Source organism: Ziziphus jujuba, chromosome 11 (genome assembly GCF_031755915.1).
Source record: "Ziziphus jujuba cultivar Dongzao chromosome 11, ASM3175591v1".
Lineage (NCBI taxonomy): Eukaryota > Viridiplantae > Streptophyta > Magnoliopsida > Rosales > Rhamnaceae > Ziziphus > Ziziphus jujuba.
The window spans coordinates 8,651,429-8,668,995 of NC_083389.1; the positions used below are offsets into that span (position 1 = coordinate 8,651,429).

The 17,567-nt window shown below is 34.8% G+C and overlaps 3 protein-coding genes across 8 annotated transcripts; 2 read left to right on the forward strand and 1 right to left on the reverse strand.

Annotated features, from left to right (window-relative positions):
• The first annotated feature begins 795 nt into the window (after positions 1–795).
• LOC107432222 (uncharacterized) lies at positions 796–4,913 on the forward strand. 3 transcript variants are annotated; one of them, XM_048465484.2, is made up of 6 exons: positions 796–916; positions 1,023–1,135; positions 2,315–2,577; positions 2,678–2,889; positions 2,975–3,242; positions 4,266–4,913. In XM_048465484.2, exons 2-6 carry the CDS (start codon positions 1,042–1,044, stop codon positions 4,560–4,562), a joined length of 1,134 nt encoding a protein of 377 aa, XP_048321441.2. In that variant the 5' UTR covers positions 796–916; positions 1,023–1,041; the 3' UTR covers positions 4,563–4,913. The 3 variants fall into 3 exon arrangements, with proteins under 3 accessions (XP_048321441.2, XP_015898803.3, XP_024922671.3); XM_025066903.3 differs by lacking the exon at positions 796–916 and adding an exon at positions 2,107–2,176 and having other exon boundaries at positions 1,004–1,135; XM_016043317.4 differs by lacking the exon at positions 796–916 and having other exon boundaries at positions 923–1,135.
• A 601-nt stretch (positions 4,914–5,514) lies between these two features.
• Positions 5,515–6,497, reverse strand: LOC107432223 (germin-like protein subfamily 3 member 2). The gene has a single exon (XM_060812756.1). The coding sequence runs from the start codon at positions 6,333–6,335 to the stop codon at positions 5,658–5,660; it is 678 nt and encodes a 225-aa protein (XP_060668739.1). The 5' UTR covers positions 6,336–6,497; the 3' UTR covers positions 5,515–5,657.
• A 2,794-nt stretch (positions 6,498–9,291) lies between these two features.
• On the forward strand, positions 9,292–13,779 carry LOC107432186 (protein ABSCISIC ACID-INSENSITIVE 5). Of its 4 annotated transcripts, none has more exons than XM_016043262.4 (7): positions 9,292–9,753; positions 10,899–10,996; positions 11,135–12,263; positions 12,802–12,873; positions 12,981–13,010; positions 13,181–13,285; positions 13,382–13,779. In XM_016043262.4, exons 3-6 carry the CDS (start codon positions 11,145–11,147, stop codon positions 13,274–13,276), a joined length of 1,317 nt encoding a protein of 438 aa, XP_015898748.2. In that variant the 5' UTR covers positions 9,292–9,753; positions 10,899–10,996; positions 11,135–11,144; the 3' UTR covers positions 13,277–13,285; positions 13,382–13,779. The 4 variants fall into 4 exon arrangements, with proteins under 4 accessions (XP_015898748.2, XP_024935356.2, XP_015898747.2 ...); XM_016043261.4 differs by having other exon boundaries at positions 9,293–9,753; positions 13,397–13,779; XM_060813022.1 differs by having other exon boundaries at positions 9,293–9,717; positions 13,397–13,779.
• Positions 13,780–17,567: the final 3,788 nt, after the last annotated feature.

Consider the following 17,567-nt stretch of genomic DNA (forward strand, 5'->3'; position numbering starts at 1 on the left):
TAAAATTATATTTTTACAATATTATTCAATTTTAAAATATTAATTTTCAATATGTTTTTAATTTTTAATTGTTAAAATTAATTTGTAAAAATTGATTAATTAATTTATTTTGATAAATATAGAAACTAAGGAAGGTTAATGATGATTTTTTTAAAAGTGTAACTGTTATATATTTTTACTTATTTATTTATTTTGTTGATATGCCTTTTCAAATTAAGTAGAACATGTTTAAATGAGGATTGATTTCAATTTTGTCGTTCTACATGTTAGTATTTCAGCTTTCTCTTTGTTTTTCCTAAACGATCTTTTAAATTTTTCTCTGGTTTTGTTCGATTTTAGCTTTGAAGTTTATTAAGGTATATTTAGTTGTTGAGATCCTAAGGTTGTCTTTTTTCTTTTTTTTTTTTTTTTTTTTTGGATGTCATTTCTAAGGTTATGCCTAAAGGTTTTTAAATGTATAAATATATATATGGAAGAAAAATTATTCAATAAGAAAAATATATATATATATATATATATAGAAGGAAAAAATAAAAAGATTTTAATTGTTTATGGTCTATATTTCAAACAGTATATAATAAAAATAAATATGTTTTAAAATTCAAATGTTTAAACGAAAACATGTAATAAATTAAATCTTCATCTTCTAATCCAAACAAAATCATTCAACTGGGTGGTCCAACAAAAAATAAATAAATAAATAAATAAGTAAATCATTGAGAAAAATGATTCGAGCGTTTTTAATTTAAACAGACAGGGCACCGTAGAAGCAAAATTGTCAGAATTACTCAATCTAGGAGTAATTTTAAGATTAAAAAGTTTTTAATTTAAAGCCTGTAAACAGAAAATAACCACAAACCAGTCAAAGTGTGATGTGAGGAGGACGGACCTATGTGTAACAATATCTAATATATCTGTATACTCTACGATCCTCTCTCTCTCTCTCTCTCTCTCTCTCTTTCTCTTTTTTCTCTCTTCTATGTGTTTCTCTTTCTAAACCCGTTCCGTGTATTTGGTGGAAGATCTTGTAGCTTGGTGAAGATGGCTGGAGGAGTGAACAGGAAGATTTCGGCAGCATCGGCCAGAGCTCACACCAGAAGAGCCAAGAGTAACACTGGCTTTAAACTTCCTTCAGGTGAATTTTTCCCTTTGTTTTAATCTATTTGTCTTACATCGGATTCGGGACCATGAAACTTGTTCTGAAACTAGGGTCAATATTAAAATCTTTTGTTATACTAGGATTTGGTTAACGCAACAAAACGTTGAATTGTTAAAATGATTTTCACCATTTGGGAAAGTCATGCATTCACTTAGTTAAGCCCAGCCCCCTCCATTTCTCAGTCTTTTGGCTTTGCTGGGTGGGTTTTTATATAAATCAATAATCTAATTTCGGAGCCGTAAGATGTTGTTCCTTTCGATAAACGGCTTAATAGAGGAGATTATTTCTTTTTTATTATTATTATATTTTGTAATGTTATTTCTTTTTTATTATTTGTTCGTTGTATACATTGATTTATGGATAGTTTACTAAATTTGAAGAAAAATTGAAGTTCCTGACACCCAATAGTTACTCTATTTTTTTTATTTTTTATTTTCTCTCTATCGGTCTAATACTTTGTGTTTTTAGCAAATTGTCATGTTTGATGTACAATGAAGTTACATTTGATTGGATAGAGTGAATTGGCTGCTTTAAAATTAAACATTGCACAGAGGTGTATCTTTTGTCTACAGTTTATGTATATGTCAGCATTGCGAAGCAGAGTGTCGTCTGTTGTTTCCTTTATTTGTCATTTCATCGTGAATTATGAGATGGTTTTGGTATAGGAGAAGTTGAATGTGAAGCTGTAGAATGTCTCTGTTCTGGATGGTGGATATTGATGGACAATTGTCTGGGTTAGTAGATTTGAGAAGAAAGCTTAACCCTTGTCAGTTCAGTATATTAGTGTATACCCCATACCCTGCATTGAATTTATAAATATTATTGTCTATCTTAATGTATATTCAATCTCTGGATTTTGATGGATGGACATGTGAAATGCAACATTATGCTACTGGAATTAATATATTGTTCTTTGACATGTTGGAATGAAAAATCTGTTGTGTTAGTTCTAAGAAGCCAATATCCTTGTTGAGGAATGGATTTTGAGGCAGCCATAGAGACCCTTTATGATTCAGGGTATGCATGTTTTGAATTTGTCTTTGCTCAATGCATGGACTTTATAAAAGTTGGTCCATCTTTGAGTAGTGATCTAATATAAAATTTATTCATTTTGTCCAATGACCATATTGTCTTAATAAAGCTGAAAACTTTCAGGAATTTTCAAGAAAGCACTACTTGTGTTGTTCGTTGGGTTTTGTGCATGGGCATACCAAGCAATCCAACCTCCACCACCCAAGATTTGTGGATCTTCAGGTGGCCCTCCTGTTACAGCTCCAAGAATTAAACTTAGAGATGGAAGATATCTGGCCTACAAAGAGCATGGTGTTCCAAAAGACACTGCTAAGAATAAAATTGTCTTTATCCATCCTTTCGATTGTTGCAGGCATGACTCCTTTTTGGATAAAAGCCTATCTCCGGTACATATCTCTTGGTTCTCTTAATTGCTATTATTTCCAATCTTTCCTAGTTCTTTATCAAATGCCAATATCATTTTAAGGCTCTGTCATTGTCTTCCAGGAAATTATTGAAGACTTGGGTATCTATATAGTGTCCTTTGATAGACCTGGTTATGGAGAAAGTGACCCTAATCCAAAGCGAACTGAAAAGACCATGGCTTCAGATATAGAAGAGCTTGCTGACCAGTTGGGTCTGGGGCCCAAGTTCTATGTAATTGGTGTTTCAATGGGTGGGCAGTTGGTTTGGAGCTGCCTCAAGTACATCCCTCACAGGTATGTTTTATCATAAGAGGGGGAGAGAGTGAGAGATATTTTTCATTCCTTACGCTTATATGAGGGATGCATGTGATCATAACAGGTTGGCAGGTGCAGTGCTACTAGCTCCGGTTGTAAATTACTGGTGGTCTGGTTTTCCCTCAAATCTTTCTAATGAAGCCTACTACCAACAACCTTGGAATGATCAATGGACATTCCGCGTTGCTCACCATGCCCCATGGCTTACATACTGGTGGAACACTCAGAAGTGGTTCCCCTCTGCTAGTGTTCTGGCTAACAGTTCCAATATTCTTTCTCATCAAGACAAAGAACTGATTGCTTCATTAAGAATGCCAAGAAAGACACATGCGGTATGTACCTAACATTTCACATAATGCTATGCGCTATACTTCTTTTCACCAAATGAACAATAAACGATTATATACTTTGAAATAACAAGTACTTTAAAGAATAATATGGTTGACTGCATATAATTTGTTATTCATTTGCAACTGTTGTTTGATTTATCCATTTTATAAACTAGCCAGAGATTGTTACTAGTGGTGTTGCAAAATTTGTCTGTTAAAGATGTCTTGAAATATGATACTTGGTCTGATGCTTAAATATTATTAGTTTGTCTTTTGATATTAATATATTATGCTATAAAGGCGGAGAAAATACTTAAGCATATTTTTGTTTTGAAAACTCCAAAAATTGATGCCATCCTATAAATATTTTAAATGTGCTACACAGCTCAAAGTTACATGATTGCAATGCGTTGAAAGCTTTGTTTAGAATAGGGATTGGAAGATCTTATATCCGCCTGTGTTTATGGCATGCCTGAATTTAGATCCTTTTTAATACTATTTGGTAAGTTTTTGATAGCTTTTCAACTTTATAATTTTAGCTTCAGGCTCTTGGCCTCATGACAGCTGCGGAGCCTTTAGAACCTTTTTTCCAATTAAAAGGATCTAGAAATATATTCTTCCTTTGATGCACCCCTCTTTTTCTCCCTTATTTTTCCTTTTTCCCCCATTTGGGGTTCTGACTTCTGAGTTTTGTGAAATGTTTCAAAATTGCAGAGTATCAATATTCCATCTTCCAAAGCTTTAGAATTCTTTTTTCTTTTTTCTTTTCTTTTTTTTTTAAAGAAAAATAAGTAAATAAAAAGGTTGCCTTTTGTGTAATGCTGTGCTTCTTTTTGTGATCGACAGTAGGTGATGCCCTGTATGATCTCCTTTTAGCTGCTTAGCGTTGAGTGTGCTTGGCAAAGTCATCTAGTTGATTCTTTAATATTTAGAAAGAGAGTAGACTTTATGTTCTTGCTTTCACTAGGAGTTATATTCCTCTTTCAATATAAAATTAGTAACTGCTTTTCAATGTGTCTTCCTTAGGGACAAATAAGACAACAAGGTGAATTTGAATCCGTCCATCGTGACTTGATTGTTGGATTTGGAACCTGGGAATTCAGCCCTCTGGAACTGGAAAATCCATTTCCAAACAACGAAGGCTCCGTCCACCTGTGGCATGGCGATGAAGATAGGCTTGTGCCTGTTACATTACAACGTTACATTGCACAGCAACTCCCATGGATTCACTATCATGAGCTACCAGGTGCAGGACACCTTTTCCCCTTTTTCAAGGCGTTTGCCGATACTGTCATCAAAGAGCTTTTAATCAAGAAGGAATAACTTTCTGTTAAGGAATCAGCTTCATTATTCAGCTAATTTTCTGTGCATCTTGTGATTTGGAATTTAATTTTCATGTATGATAAATTTTGCTGTAGCCAGTAGTTTTCTCATAAACATTAATATGAGAAATCCGAGGCTTTATTTGGTTTTAGTTTGATGAAACTGCTTTTGAGCCATAGTCAGTAATTTTTTTTTTTTTTTTTTTTTTTTTTTGGGTATACTTTGATTGTCATGCAGTCTTGTAGTAGCATATGATCTATGAGATCTGGTGGATACTGAAATAGAGGAGACGACTCCAGTTTCAGGATGGGTTATCTGGTTAATGAATCTGCTACATGTATCTTGGAATTATCGTACTGTCACTGTCTATGGGCGGGTTGTCCTACAGGGATTGTAGACGACTTCTTTGTTGCACATTATTTAAAGGTACTAATTCGCCATTATTCAGTGGACCTATTGAATAAAAAAGACTAGTTATTTCCGCAATTAGTTACGTAAGAATTCTATCTAGAAGAAAAAGAAAGGAAAGAGAGTGAAACTTGGTGGGAGATGATTAAAGTTACTGTCGGTGTGATAACCCATCCCGATGGTGATGTGGGAATGCCTCCAAAAAGAACCAAAAAAAAAAAAAATTTTTTTAAAAAATAAAATAATAATAATACAAAGAGGATGAGTTTGTTTGGTAATATGATTAAACATGACCATCCAATTACTTAGTCAACTAATCTAGACCATCTACGGTTTCTCCAAATGAAAAATTTTCCTCGTAGTGTTTTCAAGTGTTACTTAGGCAACATAAACTTATGATCATTTTTTTTTTTTTTAATAAATATGTTCAAATCCCCTATATTCATTTTAATGCAAGATACAAACAAATATAATTATTAACTGTTCTTTGCAAAAAACGAAAAAAAAAAAAACTGAGACACTGCAACTTCGACCACTTCTGGAGTACATGCTAAGTCGGCGGTACATATAATTAAACACATAATTTCCGTAAAGGAAATTAATAGCCAATTCCAAACCTCTAGAATTTTTAAAGCAAAATTAAGCCAACAAAACGAAACTTAAATAGGACCAAGACACCTTTCACACTCACTCTCTACCTCTCGACTTTTTGGGTTCAAACCTTCTTCTCATGGAATCAATCTGCTTAGGACTCAATCCAAATGCCTTCTCCAAGAGCTCATCATTAATCCCAGATCCAAAAATTGCAGCTGGGATTCTCTGCAATCCTGGATTTTGGCTATTGAAACTTCCAAAAACCGTAGCAGGTTTTTTTCCAACATTCATTTGGAAGTGCATCAGACCACGGGGATACACCATTGCCTCTCCTTGCTCTAAGATCCTTGCAAAAACCCTGTTGGTGGAATCCACAAAACCCGAATAAACACTCCCTTGCACTACATATGCAATTTCTGTGGCTCTGGGATGGAAATGTGGTGGATTTATACCTCCCACTTTCAGGTCAGCTCGAACAAACGACATGCCAAGAGTGTTTATCCCTGGAAACAGAACCGGGTTCACGGAGATTGTAGCGAGGCCTGTGTCGGAGAAGTTGCCCGGAATTTTCATGCCGGAGAAGATGAAGTCATCGGTGGTTGCCTCCGATGAATTCTTGCATGGAAGGATGGTCAAGTGAATTGTTTTTATGGAACCAAACTTTGGGTTTGGGATGCAGAAATCTTGGATTGGATCAGGGTCTGAAGCAAATGTTATAGAAGAATACTGGAGGAGGAAAATTACCAGCCAAACACTCAGATTTGGATGCATTTTTTTTTTTTTTTTTCCCTTCAGCTACTCTAATCTTTTTGTATGAGGATTGCAAGTTGGAAAGCTTGCATGGGTTTACATGGGGTTTTATAGAACTAGAAATAGGTTGAAGGAGATTTTTGAATTTTCAAAACATGCTCTTGGTTTTTTGTTTAATTAATAAATTACGCTCTGTTTTAAATGATTACAGTATAAATATAATTTTGCAGGATTTAAGGCATGTATTATGTAAGTGCCAAAAGAATAAGTATCCAAATTGGACCTACTAATAATTTCCCCCCTGCCAATATATATATATATATATGTATGTACAATTCTCTGCGTGCTACTTTATCAATAATTACGGAAAAAAGTAAATTGCCAATCCCACACCATAATGTGGATATGAACAACACATGGATCACAACCATAATTGTGATTGCTACATTTCAAGATTATTGATCTATATGGTTATAGAAGAAAATTTTCATAACAAAATAGGCTTTTTTTTTTTTTGTTTTTTTGGCATTTACTAAGCAACGAATAATATGGTGATTTCCTTGTGATATATCCAATTGCTTGCGAGTGAAGGGAAGAGGGCTGTAGAACAATGATGAATTCCACCCATTGGATGTAATAATTGGTAGATTCAATGGGGTGCTCCAAAGAAAGAAGTATAATGTCTTTTTCTATCAGTAGAAAGAAAGGCTGCACCATTAATCGTATGAAAAAAAAAAAAAAAAAATTACTGTTTATCTACATGATCCAATATTCATATTGAATATTACATAAACTTGTTATGCCACAGAGATATATTCGTGTATTTTTTTTTTTCTTGTGAAAATTTAATTTGTTACTTTTTTGTTAAGATTCTCTTTTTGAATTTTGGTGGGGTTGATCTCCTCCAATCCAAGTTAGAAAGTTTGCCACCTCTTCCCTCGATTGGCCTTTTTTAGGGTCCGGATTGGGCACCAACACCACAAGACACCAAACTAAAAAAAAATGAACAACAATTTGATTAATATTTGATATAGCAAAACTTTTATTAAATAGTTGGTGTATTATGATTACTTGAGGACATTTGTCTGCATACAAATTAAAGTTGAAAGTAAAAAGTAATGGGGATTTGCAAAATTGATTGAATTTTATGTGGGATCTGTTACTTTATACCTTATACTATGTTTGGAAATGAGTATGTGATTAAGTTAGATAAAGGAATGTTTTATAGGGGCCAAACTTGTTTCAATAATAAAACTAGACTTATATATCTTTATGCAAAATAATATTAACATATGTAATAAGGGTAGCTAGCTAGGGCCGGAATGAGAATCTCATTCCGATTCAATTAATCTATTCTGGATCGAATTCTTCTTATGTGTAAACAATGTAGAATGAGAATTAGGTTCAACTCCCTTTGTATGAAAAAGGCTAATTAATTGCATGCTGATGACGAATAACCCCTTAATTTTCTTTATTTGTTTATATAAATATTCTTTATTTGGTGGCAATTTATAAGCTGATATGGAGTCCAGCTTGGTTTTCTTATAAACAAATTTCTTCAAGACACGCTTACAAGAAGCGCAATCAATTGGTGGGAAGAGATTGGCAATGATAGTATTTCCAGAAATTGTCTAAAGATTTTGGTTGTTTTGGGCTAATCTCCTCATTTCAGAATTAGCCCAAAGGTATCTTTTCTGGATCTGCACTCATTATTGGAGAGTTCATGCACCAAAGTAGTTTAGTTTGCGATTCTTTTGGGCTGCAGCCCATAGGTCCCAAGCCTAACTTTATATCATGGATATCTGAAATATTTCAATATTTTTCCATATGATTTATTTTAGAAGAAATTCAACAATTTGAATATCTATATTTGAATCAAAACTAATTTAATGAAATATTTCTAAAATTAATAGAAATTGATCATAGAAAAGAAAAAAACTTGATTGTCACTTTATATATATATATATATAACTTTTAAAATATTATAATAATTCGAAATTTAAAGAAGGAATTAAAAAAGAAGTCCAAAAAAAAGAAAAAAAAAGAGGCGCATTTTTGTTTCGGGTGAGCAGCAATATAAGAGGAGTAAGAAGCATATAAAACCAGGCCCAAAAAACAGAGACCACCAAATGTGCCACAAAACAACCAATTTGTTAAACAAATCAGCCGAATTTCTCCAGAAAGCTTGTCAAGAAGTTGTCCAGATGAAAAGCTTCGAACTAAAGCGCACGTGCCTGAGATGCCCTCCTCGGGGAGCCTTGCATGTAATGCTCGCACCGTTTCCATGATTTAAAATGCTTCATATCACTTACAACCTTCAAAGGTTTAAAGGTCTTTTTGCCTATTGTTGATCTTTTTTTTTTTTTTTTTTTTTTTTTTGGCTCGTATTCCTATTCATTAACAGTATCATATTAAATAACAATTAAAAAAAAAAAAGATAAACCAAGTAAAAAAAAAAAATTGATTTTTAAAATGTAAATTTTAGCTGGTTTATTACTTTAGCAATTTAGTTTTTTATTTTATTTTTTATACTCATATAAATAAATAAAATAATTAAGATTAGAAAAAAATCATATCGAGAGCTGTTCAATGATAAAACCTTTATTTATTTAAACAACAATTTGGAATTTAAATCCTTTTATTATCTCTTATAATCATGAGGAGGACGTAAAGAAATAAAATGTACGCGGTTGATGGGAAATAGACGTGAGAGTGCATATACTAACATTTACCACAAAAAAAGATAGTGCATACGCTAACACAAGAGAAATAGTGAAGTATATCACCCAAAAAAAAAAAAAAAAGAGAGAGAGAAATGGTGAAGAAAGAGGCAGCAGCACACGTGTTGTGTAGAAAAGCAAAGCAAAGGTAGTGAAGCCACATGGCATACACGTGTCGAACGGACCCGTGGATGGAACCAATATTGGACTGGGGGGTTCAATTTTTATTTTATTTTATGGGGAAGTGTGGATTGATTGGATTGACTTGTACGATACTGTGGGCCCTCGCCCCTTGCCGGAGGAGACATACACACATTTGTTTCAGAAAGAGATTGAGAGAGAGAGAGAAAGAGTGCTGTCCAGAAATCAGAAATTTTCAGGTCACCCACTCCTCACTCCTCACTTCTCAGGACAACCCAAGTTTCCCCACTCCGCACCCACACACATATCATTAATAATACACACACCCTTCTTCCTAAACTTCCTCTCCCTCTCTCTCTCTCTCTCTCTCTCTCTCTCTCTACAAACACCAAAGCTTGACAAAACTTTATTCATGGTGCTTTAAAACGATTGGCTTCCTTATATATATATATATATATGTATATTTCCAATACTACATCAAAATAGACATTACTGTATTGGAGTATTGGATTTCCTACCATTTTGGCTGTGTGCTGAAGAGGGTATTTGTTCATTGCTCTTTGTGATCTCTTCTTCTGGTAAAGTTTTGTTTTTCCAGATCATATCTTACTTTCCTGAATACATGTGTTTTTGTTTATATGTGCTGTTTCTGGGATTGAGATCTGAGATTGGTTTATTTATATCATTAATTTTGCATTGACATTAAGATTAGGAAAATTGTTATATATGTTATAGGTTCATGCAAGCTTCTTTTCCATGCTGGTTTTGGTACATGATCAGGTTATGGAACTTTTTGTACAAGTAAAAAAACCCAAAAAAATTTGGCAGTGGTAGCTCTAGAAATCCTGCAACTTTTTCTTTTTTTGTATATATTATTGTGTTTTTACTTTTTTTTTTACTTTTTTTTTTTTTTACTTTTTAAATTAAAAAATCTGACCGATAAATGGCATGCTAAAAAAGGAAAGATTCCCTTGCTTTTCTGTGTAACCCCACCTACAATCTATTTCGGTCTGGGAAACGAATATTTATTGCAGATATTAGGGGTCACTGGCTGTTGCCTTGTAGGAGAATATTGGCGTTTTCCTTTTTATAAGCACGTACGTCATCTAGTTAGTTACTCATCCTTGTCATGCTTTGTTTTTAAAAATGAAATTTGTACTTCAGTCACATTCAATGGTATGATTGTGGAGAATGTATGGTGCTCCATACCATACCATAACACACCATACATAAAGTTGTTCCCAATACGAATTTTCCTTGGTTTTGATTGGTGGGTCTTAGCCAATTTCATATATTATTGTTATATATATTAAAAAAAAAAAAACACATTACATCATGTAAACTCATTGACCCTATATATAAGTCTATCCCAAACCACCGGAACGGAGAAAAGTATAACCAAATGGGTCACTTTCGATAGGTGTTACTTAATTACAAGGTGTGGTCTTGGAGTAATATACATATTAGAACCATTTAAGGATGTAATCTCTAAATGGGTAATGTATTTTTAAAAAATGCTTTTGGGGTACTGCTTTCGTGTTTAATTTTATGATGCATGGAAAAAAAGAAAAAAAAGAAAAAAAAAAGTAGCGGATGGGGAAGCAAATTACCAAAAATTTCAAATAGTTAAAGCTTATGAGGACATGGATGTGACATAAAATTAAAATCGAGTGGGTTATTTGTGAAACCATGATTTACAGCATCATTATATTTTTGGTGGCAGAGTACTAAAAAATCAAGTAATCAACCATCCTACTTGTAAGCTGAACTTGATTCTAATTGGACCTTGCCTTGTCAGTCCTTTCAGTTGAGTCCAAACAGGTAAACGCTAGGTCATAAATTCTTATCTTCTTCTTCTTTTTATTTATTTGGTTTTTTGAATGAACCATCTACCGTAACAACCACTGCAAAATTCTAAAACAGTAAAAAATATCATTCGCAATTGCTTTATACATTTAGGCCCAAAAAAATGGTGGTTCCGGAGGCAGAAAACATGTCCCATGCAGAGGTGGAATCGCCACTACAACAATATGATCAACAACAGCCCAAAAACCAGCCATTGTCATCGCTGGGAAGGCAATCATCCATATACTCGCTCACCCTCGACGAGTTCCAGCACACACTCTGCGAGAGTGGCAAGAACTTCGGATCCATGAACATGGATGAGTTCCTCACCAGCATCTGGACAGCGGAAGAGAACCAAGTCATCAATTCCTCCAACTTCAATAACAACGATGACAATAACAACAATAATACCAACTTGTCATTAAGCGAAGTGTCAACGGACAAAAGGATAGTCAGGCAACCCAGCCTGGCAAGACAAGGCTCGCTCACGCTTCCCGCACCGCTTTGCAGGAAAACAGTGGACGAGGTCTGGTCCGAAATACATAAAGGACAACAGGTTCAGCAGCAGCAGAGGAATAACAATGATAGTGTTCAGAATCCCGATTCTGCCCCTCGTCAGCCTACATTCGGAGAGATGACTTTGGAAGATTTCTTGGTCAAAGCAGGGGTAGTTAGGGAAGCAGCTCAGATGCAGCAGCAGCAGCAGCAGCAGCCGCCACCGCAGCCACAGCAGCAACAGTACGGTATGTACCACAGTAACAACCCAGCTGTGGCACCCGGTTTCGTTAACAGATCCGTAATGGGGATAGACAGCGCTGCCGGTGTATCCGCCGGAGGTGGAGGTGGAGGTGGTGGCGGTGTTGTTCCTTCTTACCAAACAATGCCGCAGGGGAGTACGGCCGTCGGAGAGTCGTCGGGGTATGTGGCGAATGGTAAACTAAACGGGGCGTATCAGCCGCCGCCGCCCCCGGCAATTTGTTACGGTGGGAGAGTGGTGAATGGTGGAGGTGGGTATCCGCCGGCGCAGCCCTTGGGATTGCCGGCTCCTGTAAGTCCTGTGTCGTCGGATGGAATATGCACGAGTCAGGTTGATAACTCGGCGAGTCAATTTGGGTTGGATATGGGTGCGTTGAGAGGAAGGAAGAGGATCATTGATGGTCCGGTGGAAAAAGTGGTGGAGAGGAGGCAAAGGAGGATGATCAAGAATAGAGAGTCTGCGGCCAGGTCTAGAGCCAGAAAGCAGGTATTCTACACTTAGAAAATTTGTTCATATATTACTTCCTTTTCCTTTTTAAATGCATCAATGTGGAATATGATCTTCTCACAGATGAAAGATATTGTTTTTATTATGATTCTGTTCATTTTAGAGAAATTTTATGCTTGTTTTTTCAAATTTTGTTTAGAATCTGAGACTTGATCATTTGGATGCACCAAATGGTCCCAACTGAAAGAACAGAGGAAGATGCAACCAAATGATAGGGCACACATAGTATGTATCCAAAAAAGATAAAAGGCTCATTGTAGGCAAGTATGAAAAATTGATAAAGATTTGAACAAATGCACCTTTAATTAAGCAAAGCTTCTTATTCTTCCTACTTATAGCAACAATGGAAGGGAAAGAATGCTTGCATTTGTTACTCCAACTAATCTCTTAAGTAGGAAGATAGTGGATTCGACATAGATGCTTTCATATGTTGAATGAATATATTCCTATGATAGACCCTGTACTAAAACAGAACGACTTGTGGAAATAATATGTAAGTTATTGGTATAATTTACAGGCATACACAGTTGAACTAGAAGCAGAACTGAACCAATTGAGAGAGGAAAACGCTCAACTTAAACAAGCTCTGGTAAACACGAGATGTTCTTTTGATGAGTTGAGAGGTTTTGTATTGATATTGCATGTAAATTTATGAAAACTGACAGAGTTTGTTGACTGCTTTTTGATCTGAAACAGGCAGAGCTTGAGAGGAAACGTAAGCAACAGGTAAACCATATACAATCTTATTTTTGTCAACGCAACGAGTAAATATTTTTCCATAACCGTGACTTCTGCAACTAGATCAATCAATTACTTTCATCGTTAATATCAACAACAAAAGTCTTTATTATTCTGGCTTTTTAAAATTCCTAACTTTTCTGTTCATGTTGCAACAGCATTTTGAGGAAATGAAAATGAAAGTTCAAACCAAGGGATACAAGGCTAAAGAGAAACTGAGGGTGTTTAGAAGGAATTTGAGTTGCCCTTTATGATACAAATAGGTAATTGCATTTTTATTTTTTCAATTTTTTGCTCGGATTTGTCCTTTTCCATATTTTGTTTACTTTTTCAAACACTATATTCTTATACTTGGTTAGAGAACTGTGATGCAGCATAGTGAGGATAGATGGGAAGCTCAGACTGAGAATATATGAAACTGTAGAAACTCAAGATTAAGGCAAGGAAGTCTGAAAAGAATTCGAGCTAGGATGGTGGAAAGATTAGAACTAACTGTCCTGAAGAATCTGGTTTTTGATTGCACTGAGTACTGGCGCATGATAGATGAAATGATTCTGAGGCTTTCTTCAAATAATAGTTAAATGTGTAAAATATATTTAGTTGCTCTTTAATGCTATAAATTACACATGCTTGTATTCTTATTAGACAAGTTCTTATATGTCCTTTTCGTTCCTCTGTATGTAAGGCTTCTGAAACTCTTGTTAAAAGTTACAAGTGTTGCTATAATGAGCCGATACCATCGACCCATATTGCCTAATCATCGTTCTCTCCTGTCTCCTCTTTTGGTTCATATTCTTACCCCAAGATCTCGAATTCACCATCACCGATGTCTCATTGCCTCCCTCACTCGATTCGATTACAAATCCACAGGCAACAACAGCCTCTTCTTCAACCTTTCCATCAACATCCCAATCAGAAAACCAAACAAGAAGGTGGGTGTATACTATACAACCGGACCCAAGCCATTTCTCACTATGATGAGGTTTTCTTTGGAGACTTTGCCTTGCACTCCATTTTACCAAGGGCACAAGAACACCACCATTGTGGATGCAACAAATGAAGGGAAGCAATTGGTTTTGCTTAAGAAAATGAGGTTGACAAGTATAATTATAGGGAGACGAGTGGTGGGATTTACAGTGTTGAAGTGAAGCTTGCACTTCGAGTGAGTGAAGGCCAGGTATGGAAAGATGGTAAAGAGCAGGTATTACAAAAAGCATGAAAAGATTAGTTGCAACCTCATGGTTCCTTATCTGTCGAGTAATTCCACAAATAATGGAAGTGCCTCCAACACTGGTGTCCAGTTTAACGCTACAGAGTGTGGAAATGTCTATGTTCTAACACCAAAACCTGATTGATGAAGCTGCTGGCTAGCTGTAGCTCAACTATATCTTATTAAGGCAACTGGGATAATTAGCGTTAATCCAGTCCATCGATTCGAATGTTGAATAGCTATTCTAGCTATAGACTTCATATTTGGTAGAATATACACAGATATTCGTCATTAGTCTATTTGAATTATACCTATGATATAAACTTCAAGATTCGTGGACCAAATGTGAACATGTTCATACATTTAATCTAAAATAGTCTCCGCTTTTTCAGTTTTAGAAAACCAAAACCAACCACGGCCATTCCAAATATAGTTAAAAAAAGAAAAAAAAGAAAAAAAAAGAAGGAATTGATAAAGTTATGTTTTACCTTGTTAGAGCAGATGGTAAGTTAAAATTAGCGGTCCCGGTATGTAACGACCCACAAATTAACACTCGTCATTCACCTAAAAAAAACAAAAAAAACACACATTCGTCTAACAATGCAATACCAAAACTTAAAAGATATTTTTAGGTATCATATTAGAATATTAGAGAGCAATGTTTGATCAATATATGTAATTCCAGAATCCTAATGTAATTGGTGATCACTGCATAAATTGCACCATTCATCAAGAATGTGACCCATTTGACCGTATTCTTTCATAAATTCAAATGGACGTTTATATATTTTTATTTGAATCAATAGATGTAGTTATATATATTAGTCTACGAGTAGTCATTAATGCAATTATATAATAAAAGTTTTATTTTTGGTTGCATACAACTTGTATCCGACTATTACTTTCTAATCCCCATATTTTTTTTTCCCCGAAATATACAAGATGTTCTCACATTAGTTCCATTAGGACTGATTTTTTACAAGGCCAGAAAGTCGTAAATTTTTGTTGTTATCCCACATATTAACACATATCATAATATTTAATATACTAATACTAAAATAAATTCATATTGAACATAATGTATTCTTGGTTCACATGAATTACATCGAAATATATCCATGAGAATATATATATATATATATATATATATAGCATATACAATCAATAGAGTCTACAGGGGCTTCCGAAGTTAACAGGAAGCTTTGCATATATTTTATTAAATTTTACCTAAGTACCGCATATACTCGATCTTGGTTTTGTTAATTAATTTAACTTCGATCCCATATTCATCTTCCATCCCAAAACTTTAAGCCAATATACCTTTAGCTCCAACACCAATCTCATCTACCACTGAAACTCATGAACCATGGCGGAAAGGGACAGCTCAGGATCCTTCACTCCACTCCCCTCTTCCTAATGTACCATTTATGCCACTTTGTCCTCTTGCTCATAGCCGGCCTCACATTTGCTCTCTTTCTTTTTCATCTTCATTCTCGTCTTCACGCCCAAAGATCTCACATTCACCGTCATCAGTGCCTCCCTCACTCGATTAGATTACAATTCCACTTCCACCAACAGACTTTTCTACAACATGGCCTTCAACATATCACCGTCAGAAACCCAAACAACAAGGTAGGTCTCTATTTCAACAGGATACAAGCCCTTTCTTACTATGGAAGGTAAGAGGTTTTTTGAAGTTGACTTTGACTTCCCGACCATTTTATCATCGAGGGCCAGCAATTGGTTTTGTTGAAGAATAAGTAGCTTAAGATGTACAACAGAGAGACTAACGCTGGGATTTACAGTCTTCAAGTTAAGTTTGCACTCCGTTTGAGGGCCAGGTATGGAAAGATCAAGACCGGCTATTACAAACCGGAAAAGCTTATTTGCGATATCAAGGTTCCTTTATTGCATGATTATCCTAATCGAACTTCCTCTACCGCCACAGAGTTTAATGCTTTCCTTTGTGTGTATATATCTTCTACAGTCTAATACTAGCTGAAGTAGATCTCTAGGACAACTGGGAATAATTAGTTATCAAGAAAAGACTTGTAAAACTGTTCCATTTTTAAACGCATGTTTATATATTTTGAGAATGCAAATATTACCTTATTAGAATGTGTTTCTACTTGGTCAACTTGATTTAAAAAATCTTCACGATCTCCCAACAGCAACGTATATTTTGCCTATATAATAAGGATGTATAGCATATAATCTTAGTGCAAATTAATGGTTTGTTAGAGTTGAAGGAATGTGGACTATGTTTATAATACATTTTAACAAAATTGATTCAGTTTATAAATAGAAGGTAATATCGGAAAGCAATCCCGGCAGTTCCAAAAAGAAAAGACAAGGATTATAGATATAGGAACTTCTGCTTACCTATTGATTCTTTGCTGAAAATAAGTAAAGAATTCTGAATGTGTTTGAAGTAGCTTTATCATATAACACTTGCACTTTAATTAAACTTTTTGGGCCATTTTAATAATATGTCATATTTCATAAGTGACAATACATATTGCTTAAAAAAATAGTTCATGAATTTCTATGATTAATTTTTATAATTAAACTTAACAAGATCAGTTGTATTGCAATATATATATATATATATACATATAAAGTAATAATCACAACAAAATTATTTTTAAAAAATCAAAATTTAAATTAAATATTCTAACATCATAAGTTCCCCCACAATTGTTATTTTCTCTTGTTCCCCCCATTAAACCTCTGTTAACTAATTAATCCTCCCTCCTTAATTTGTTTATTAATTATCATACATATGGATCCTATCTTCTTCTAATCCCTCCATCACATACTGTCCCTCAAAAACTCAGCGACATGGCAGCACCGATGAGGATGTTCTGCCGATGCCATTCTATGTGGTGGTGTTGTGTCTTCTTCCATTGCAAAAAAGTGAAACAACACTACTCTACAACCTTTCCCTAGTCCTTAAACATCACCATCAGAAACCCCAACAAGAGGATTGGTGTTTACTACAGGTGGATCCAAGACCTTTTTTACTACCAAAGGAAGATGTTTTCTGTGTTGGATTTCCCTTACACTCAATTTTACCAAGGCCACAAGAATACTACCATTGTTAATGCAGTTGATGAAGGCCAGCAATTCGTCATATTCGAGGAAGAAGAGTTAAACTTGTATAATTCATAAATTACATGTTACAGATGTTATACGGGACGATATCAAATTATAAATCAAGAAATACTTGTAAATCCATAATTTAGAAGAATGCAATATGTTTCTAAATAAGATGAAGTGGTTGAATGTATCAACATACTAGTCTTGATTTTGATCTGTCTTTTGGTTGGGGCTTT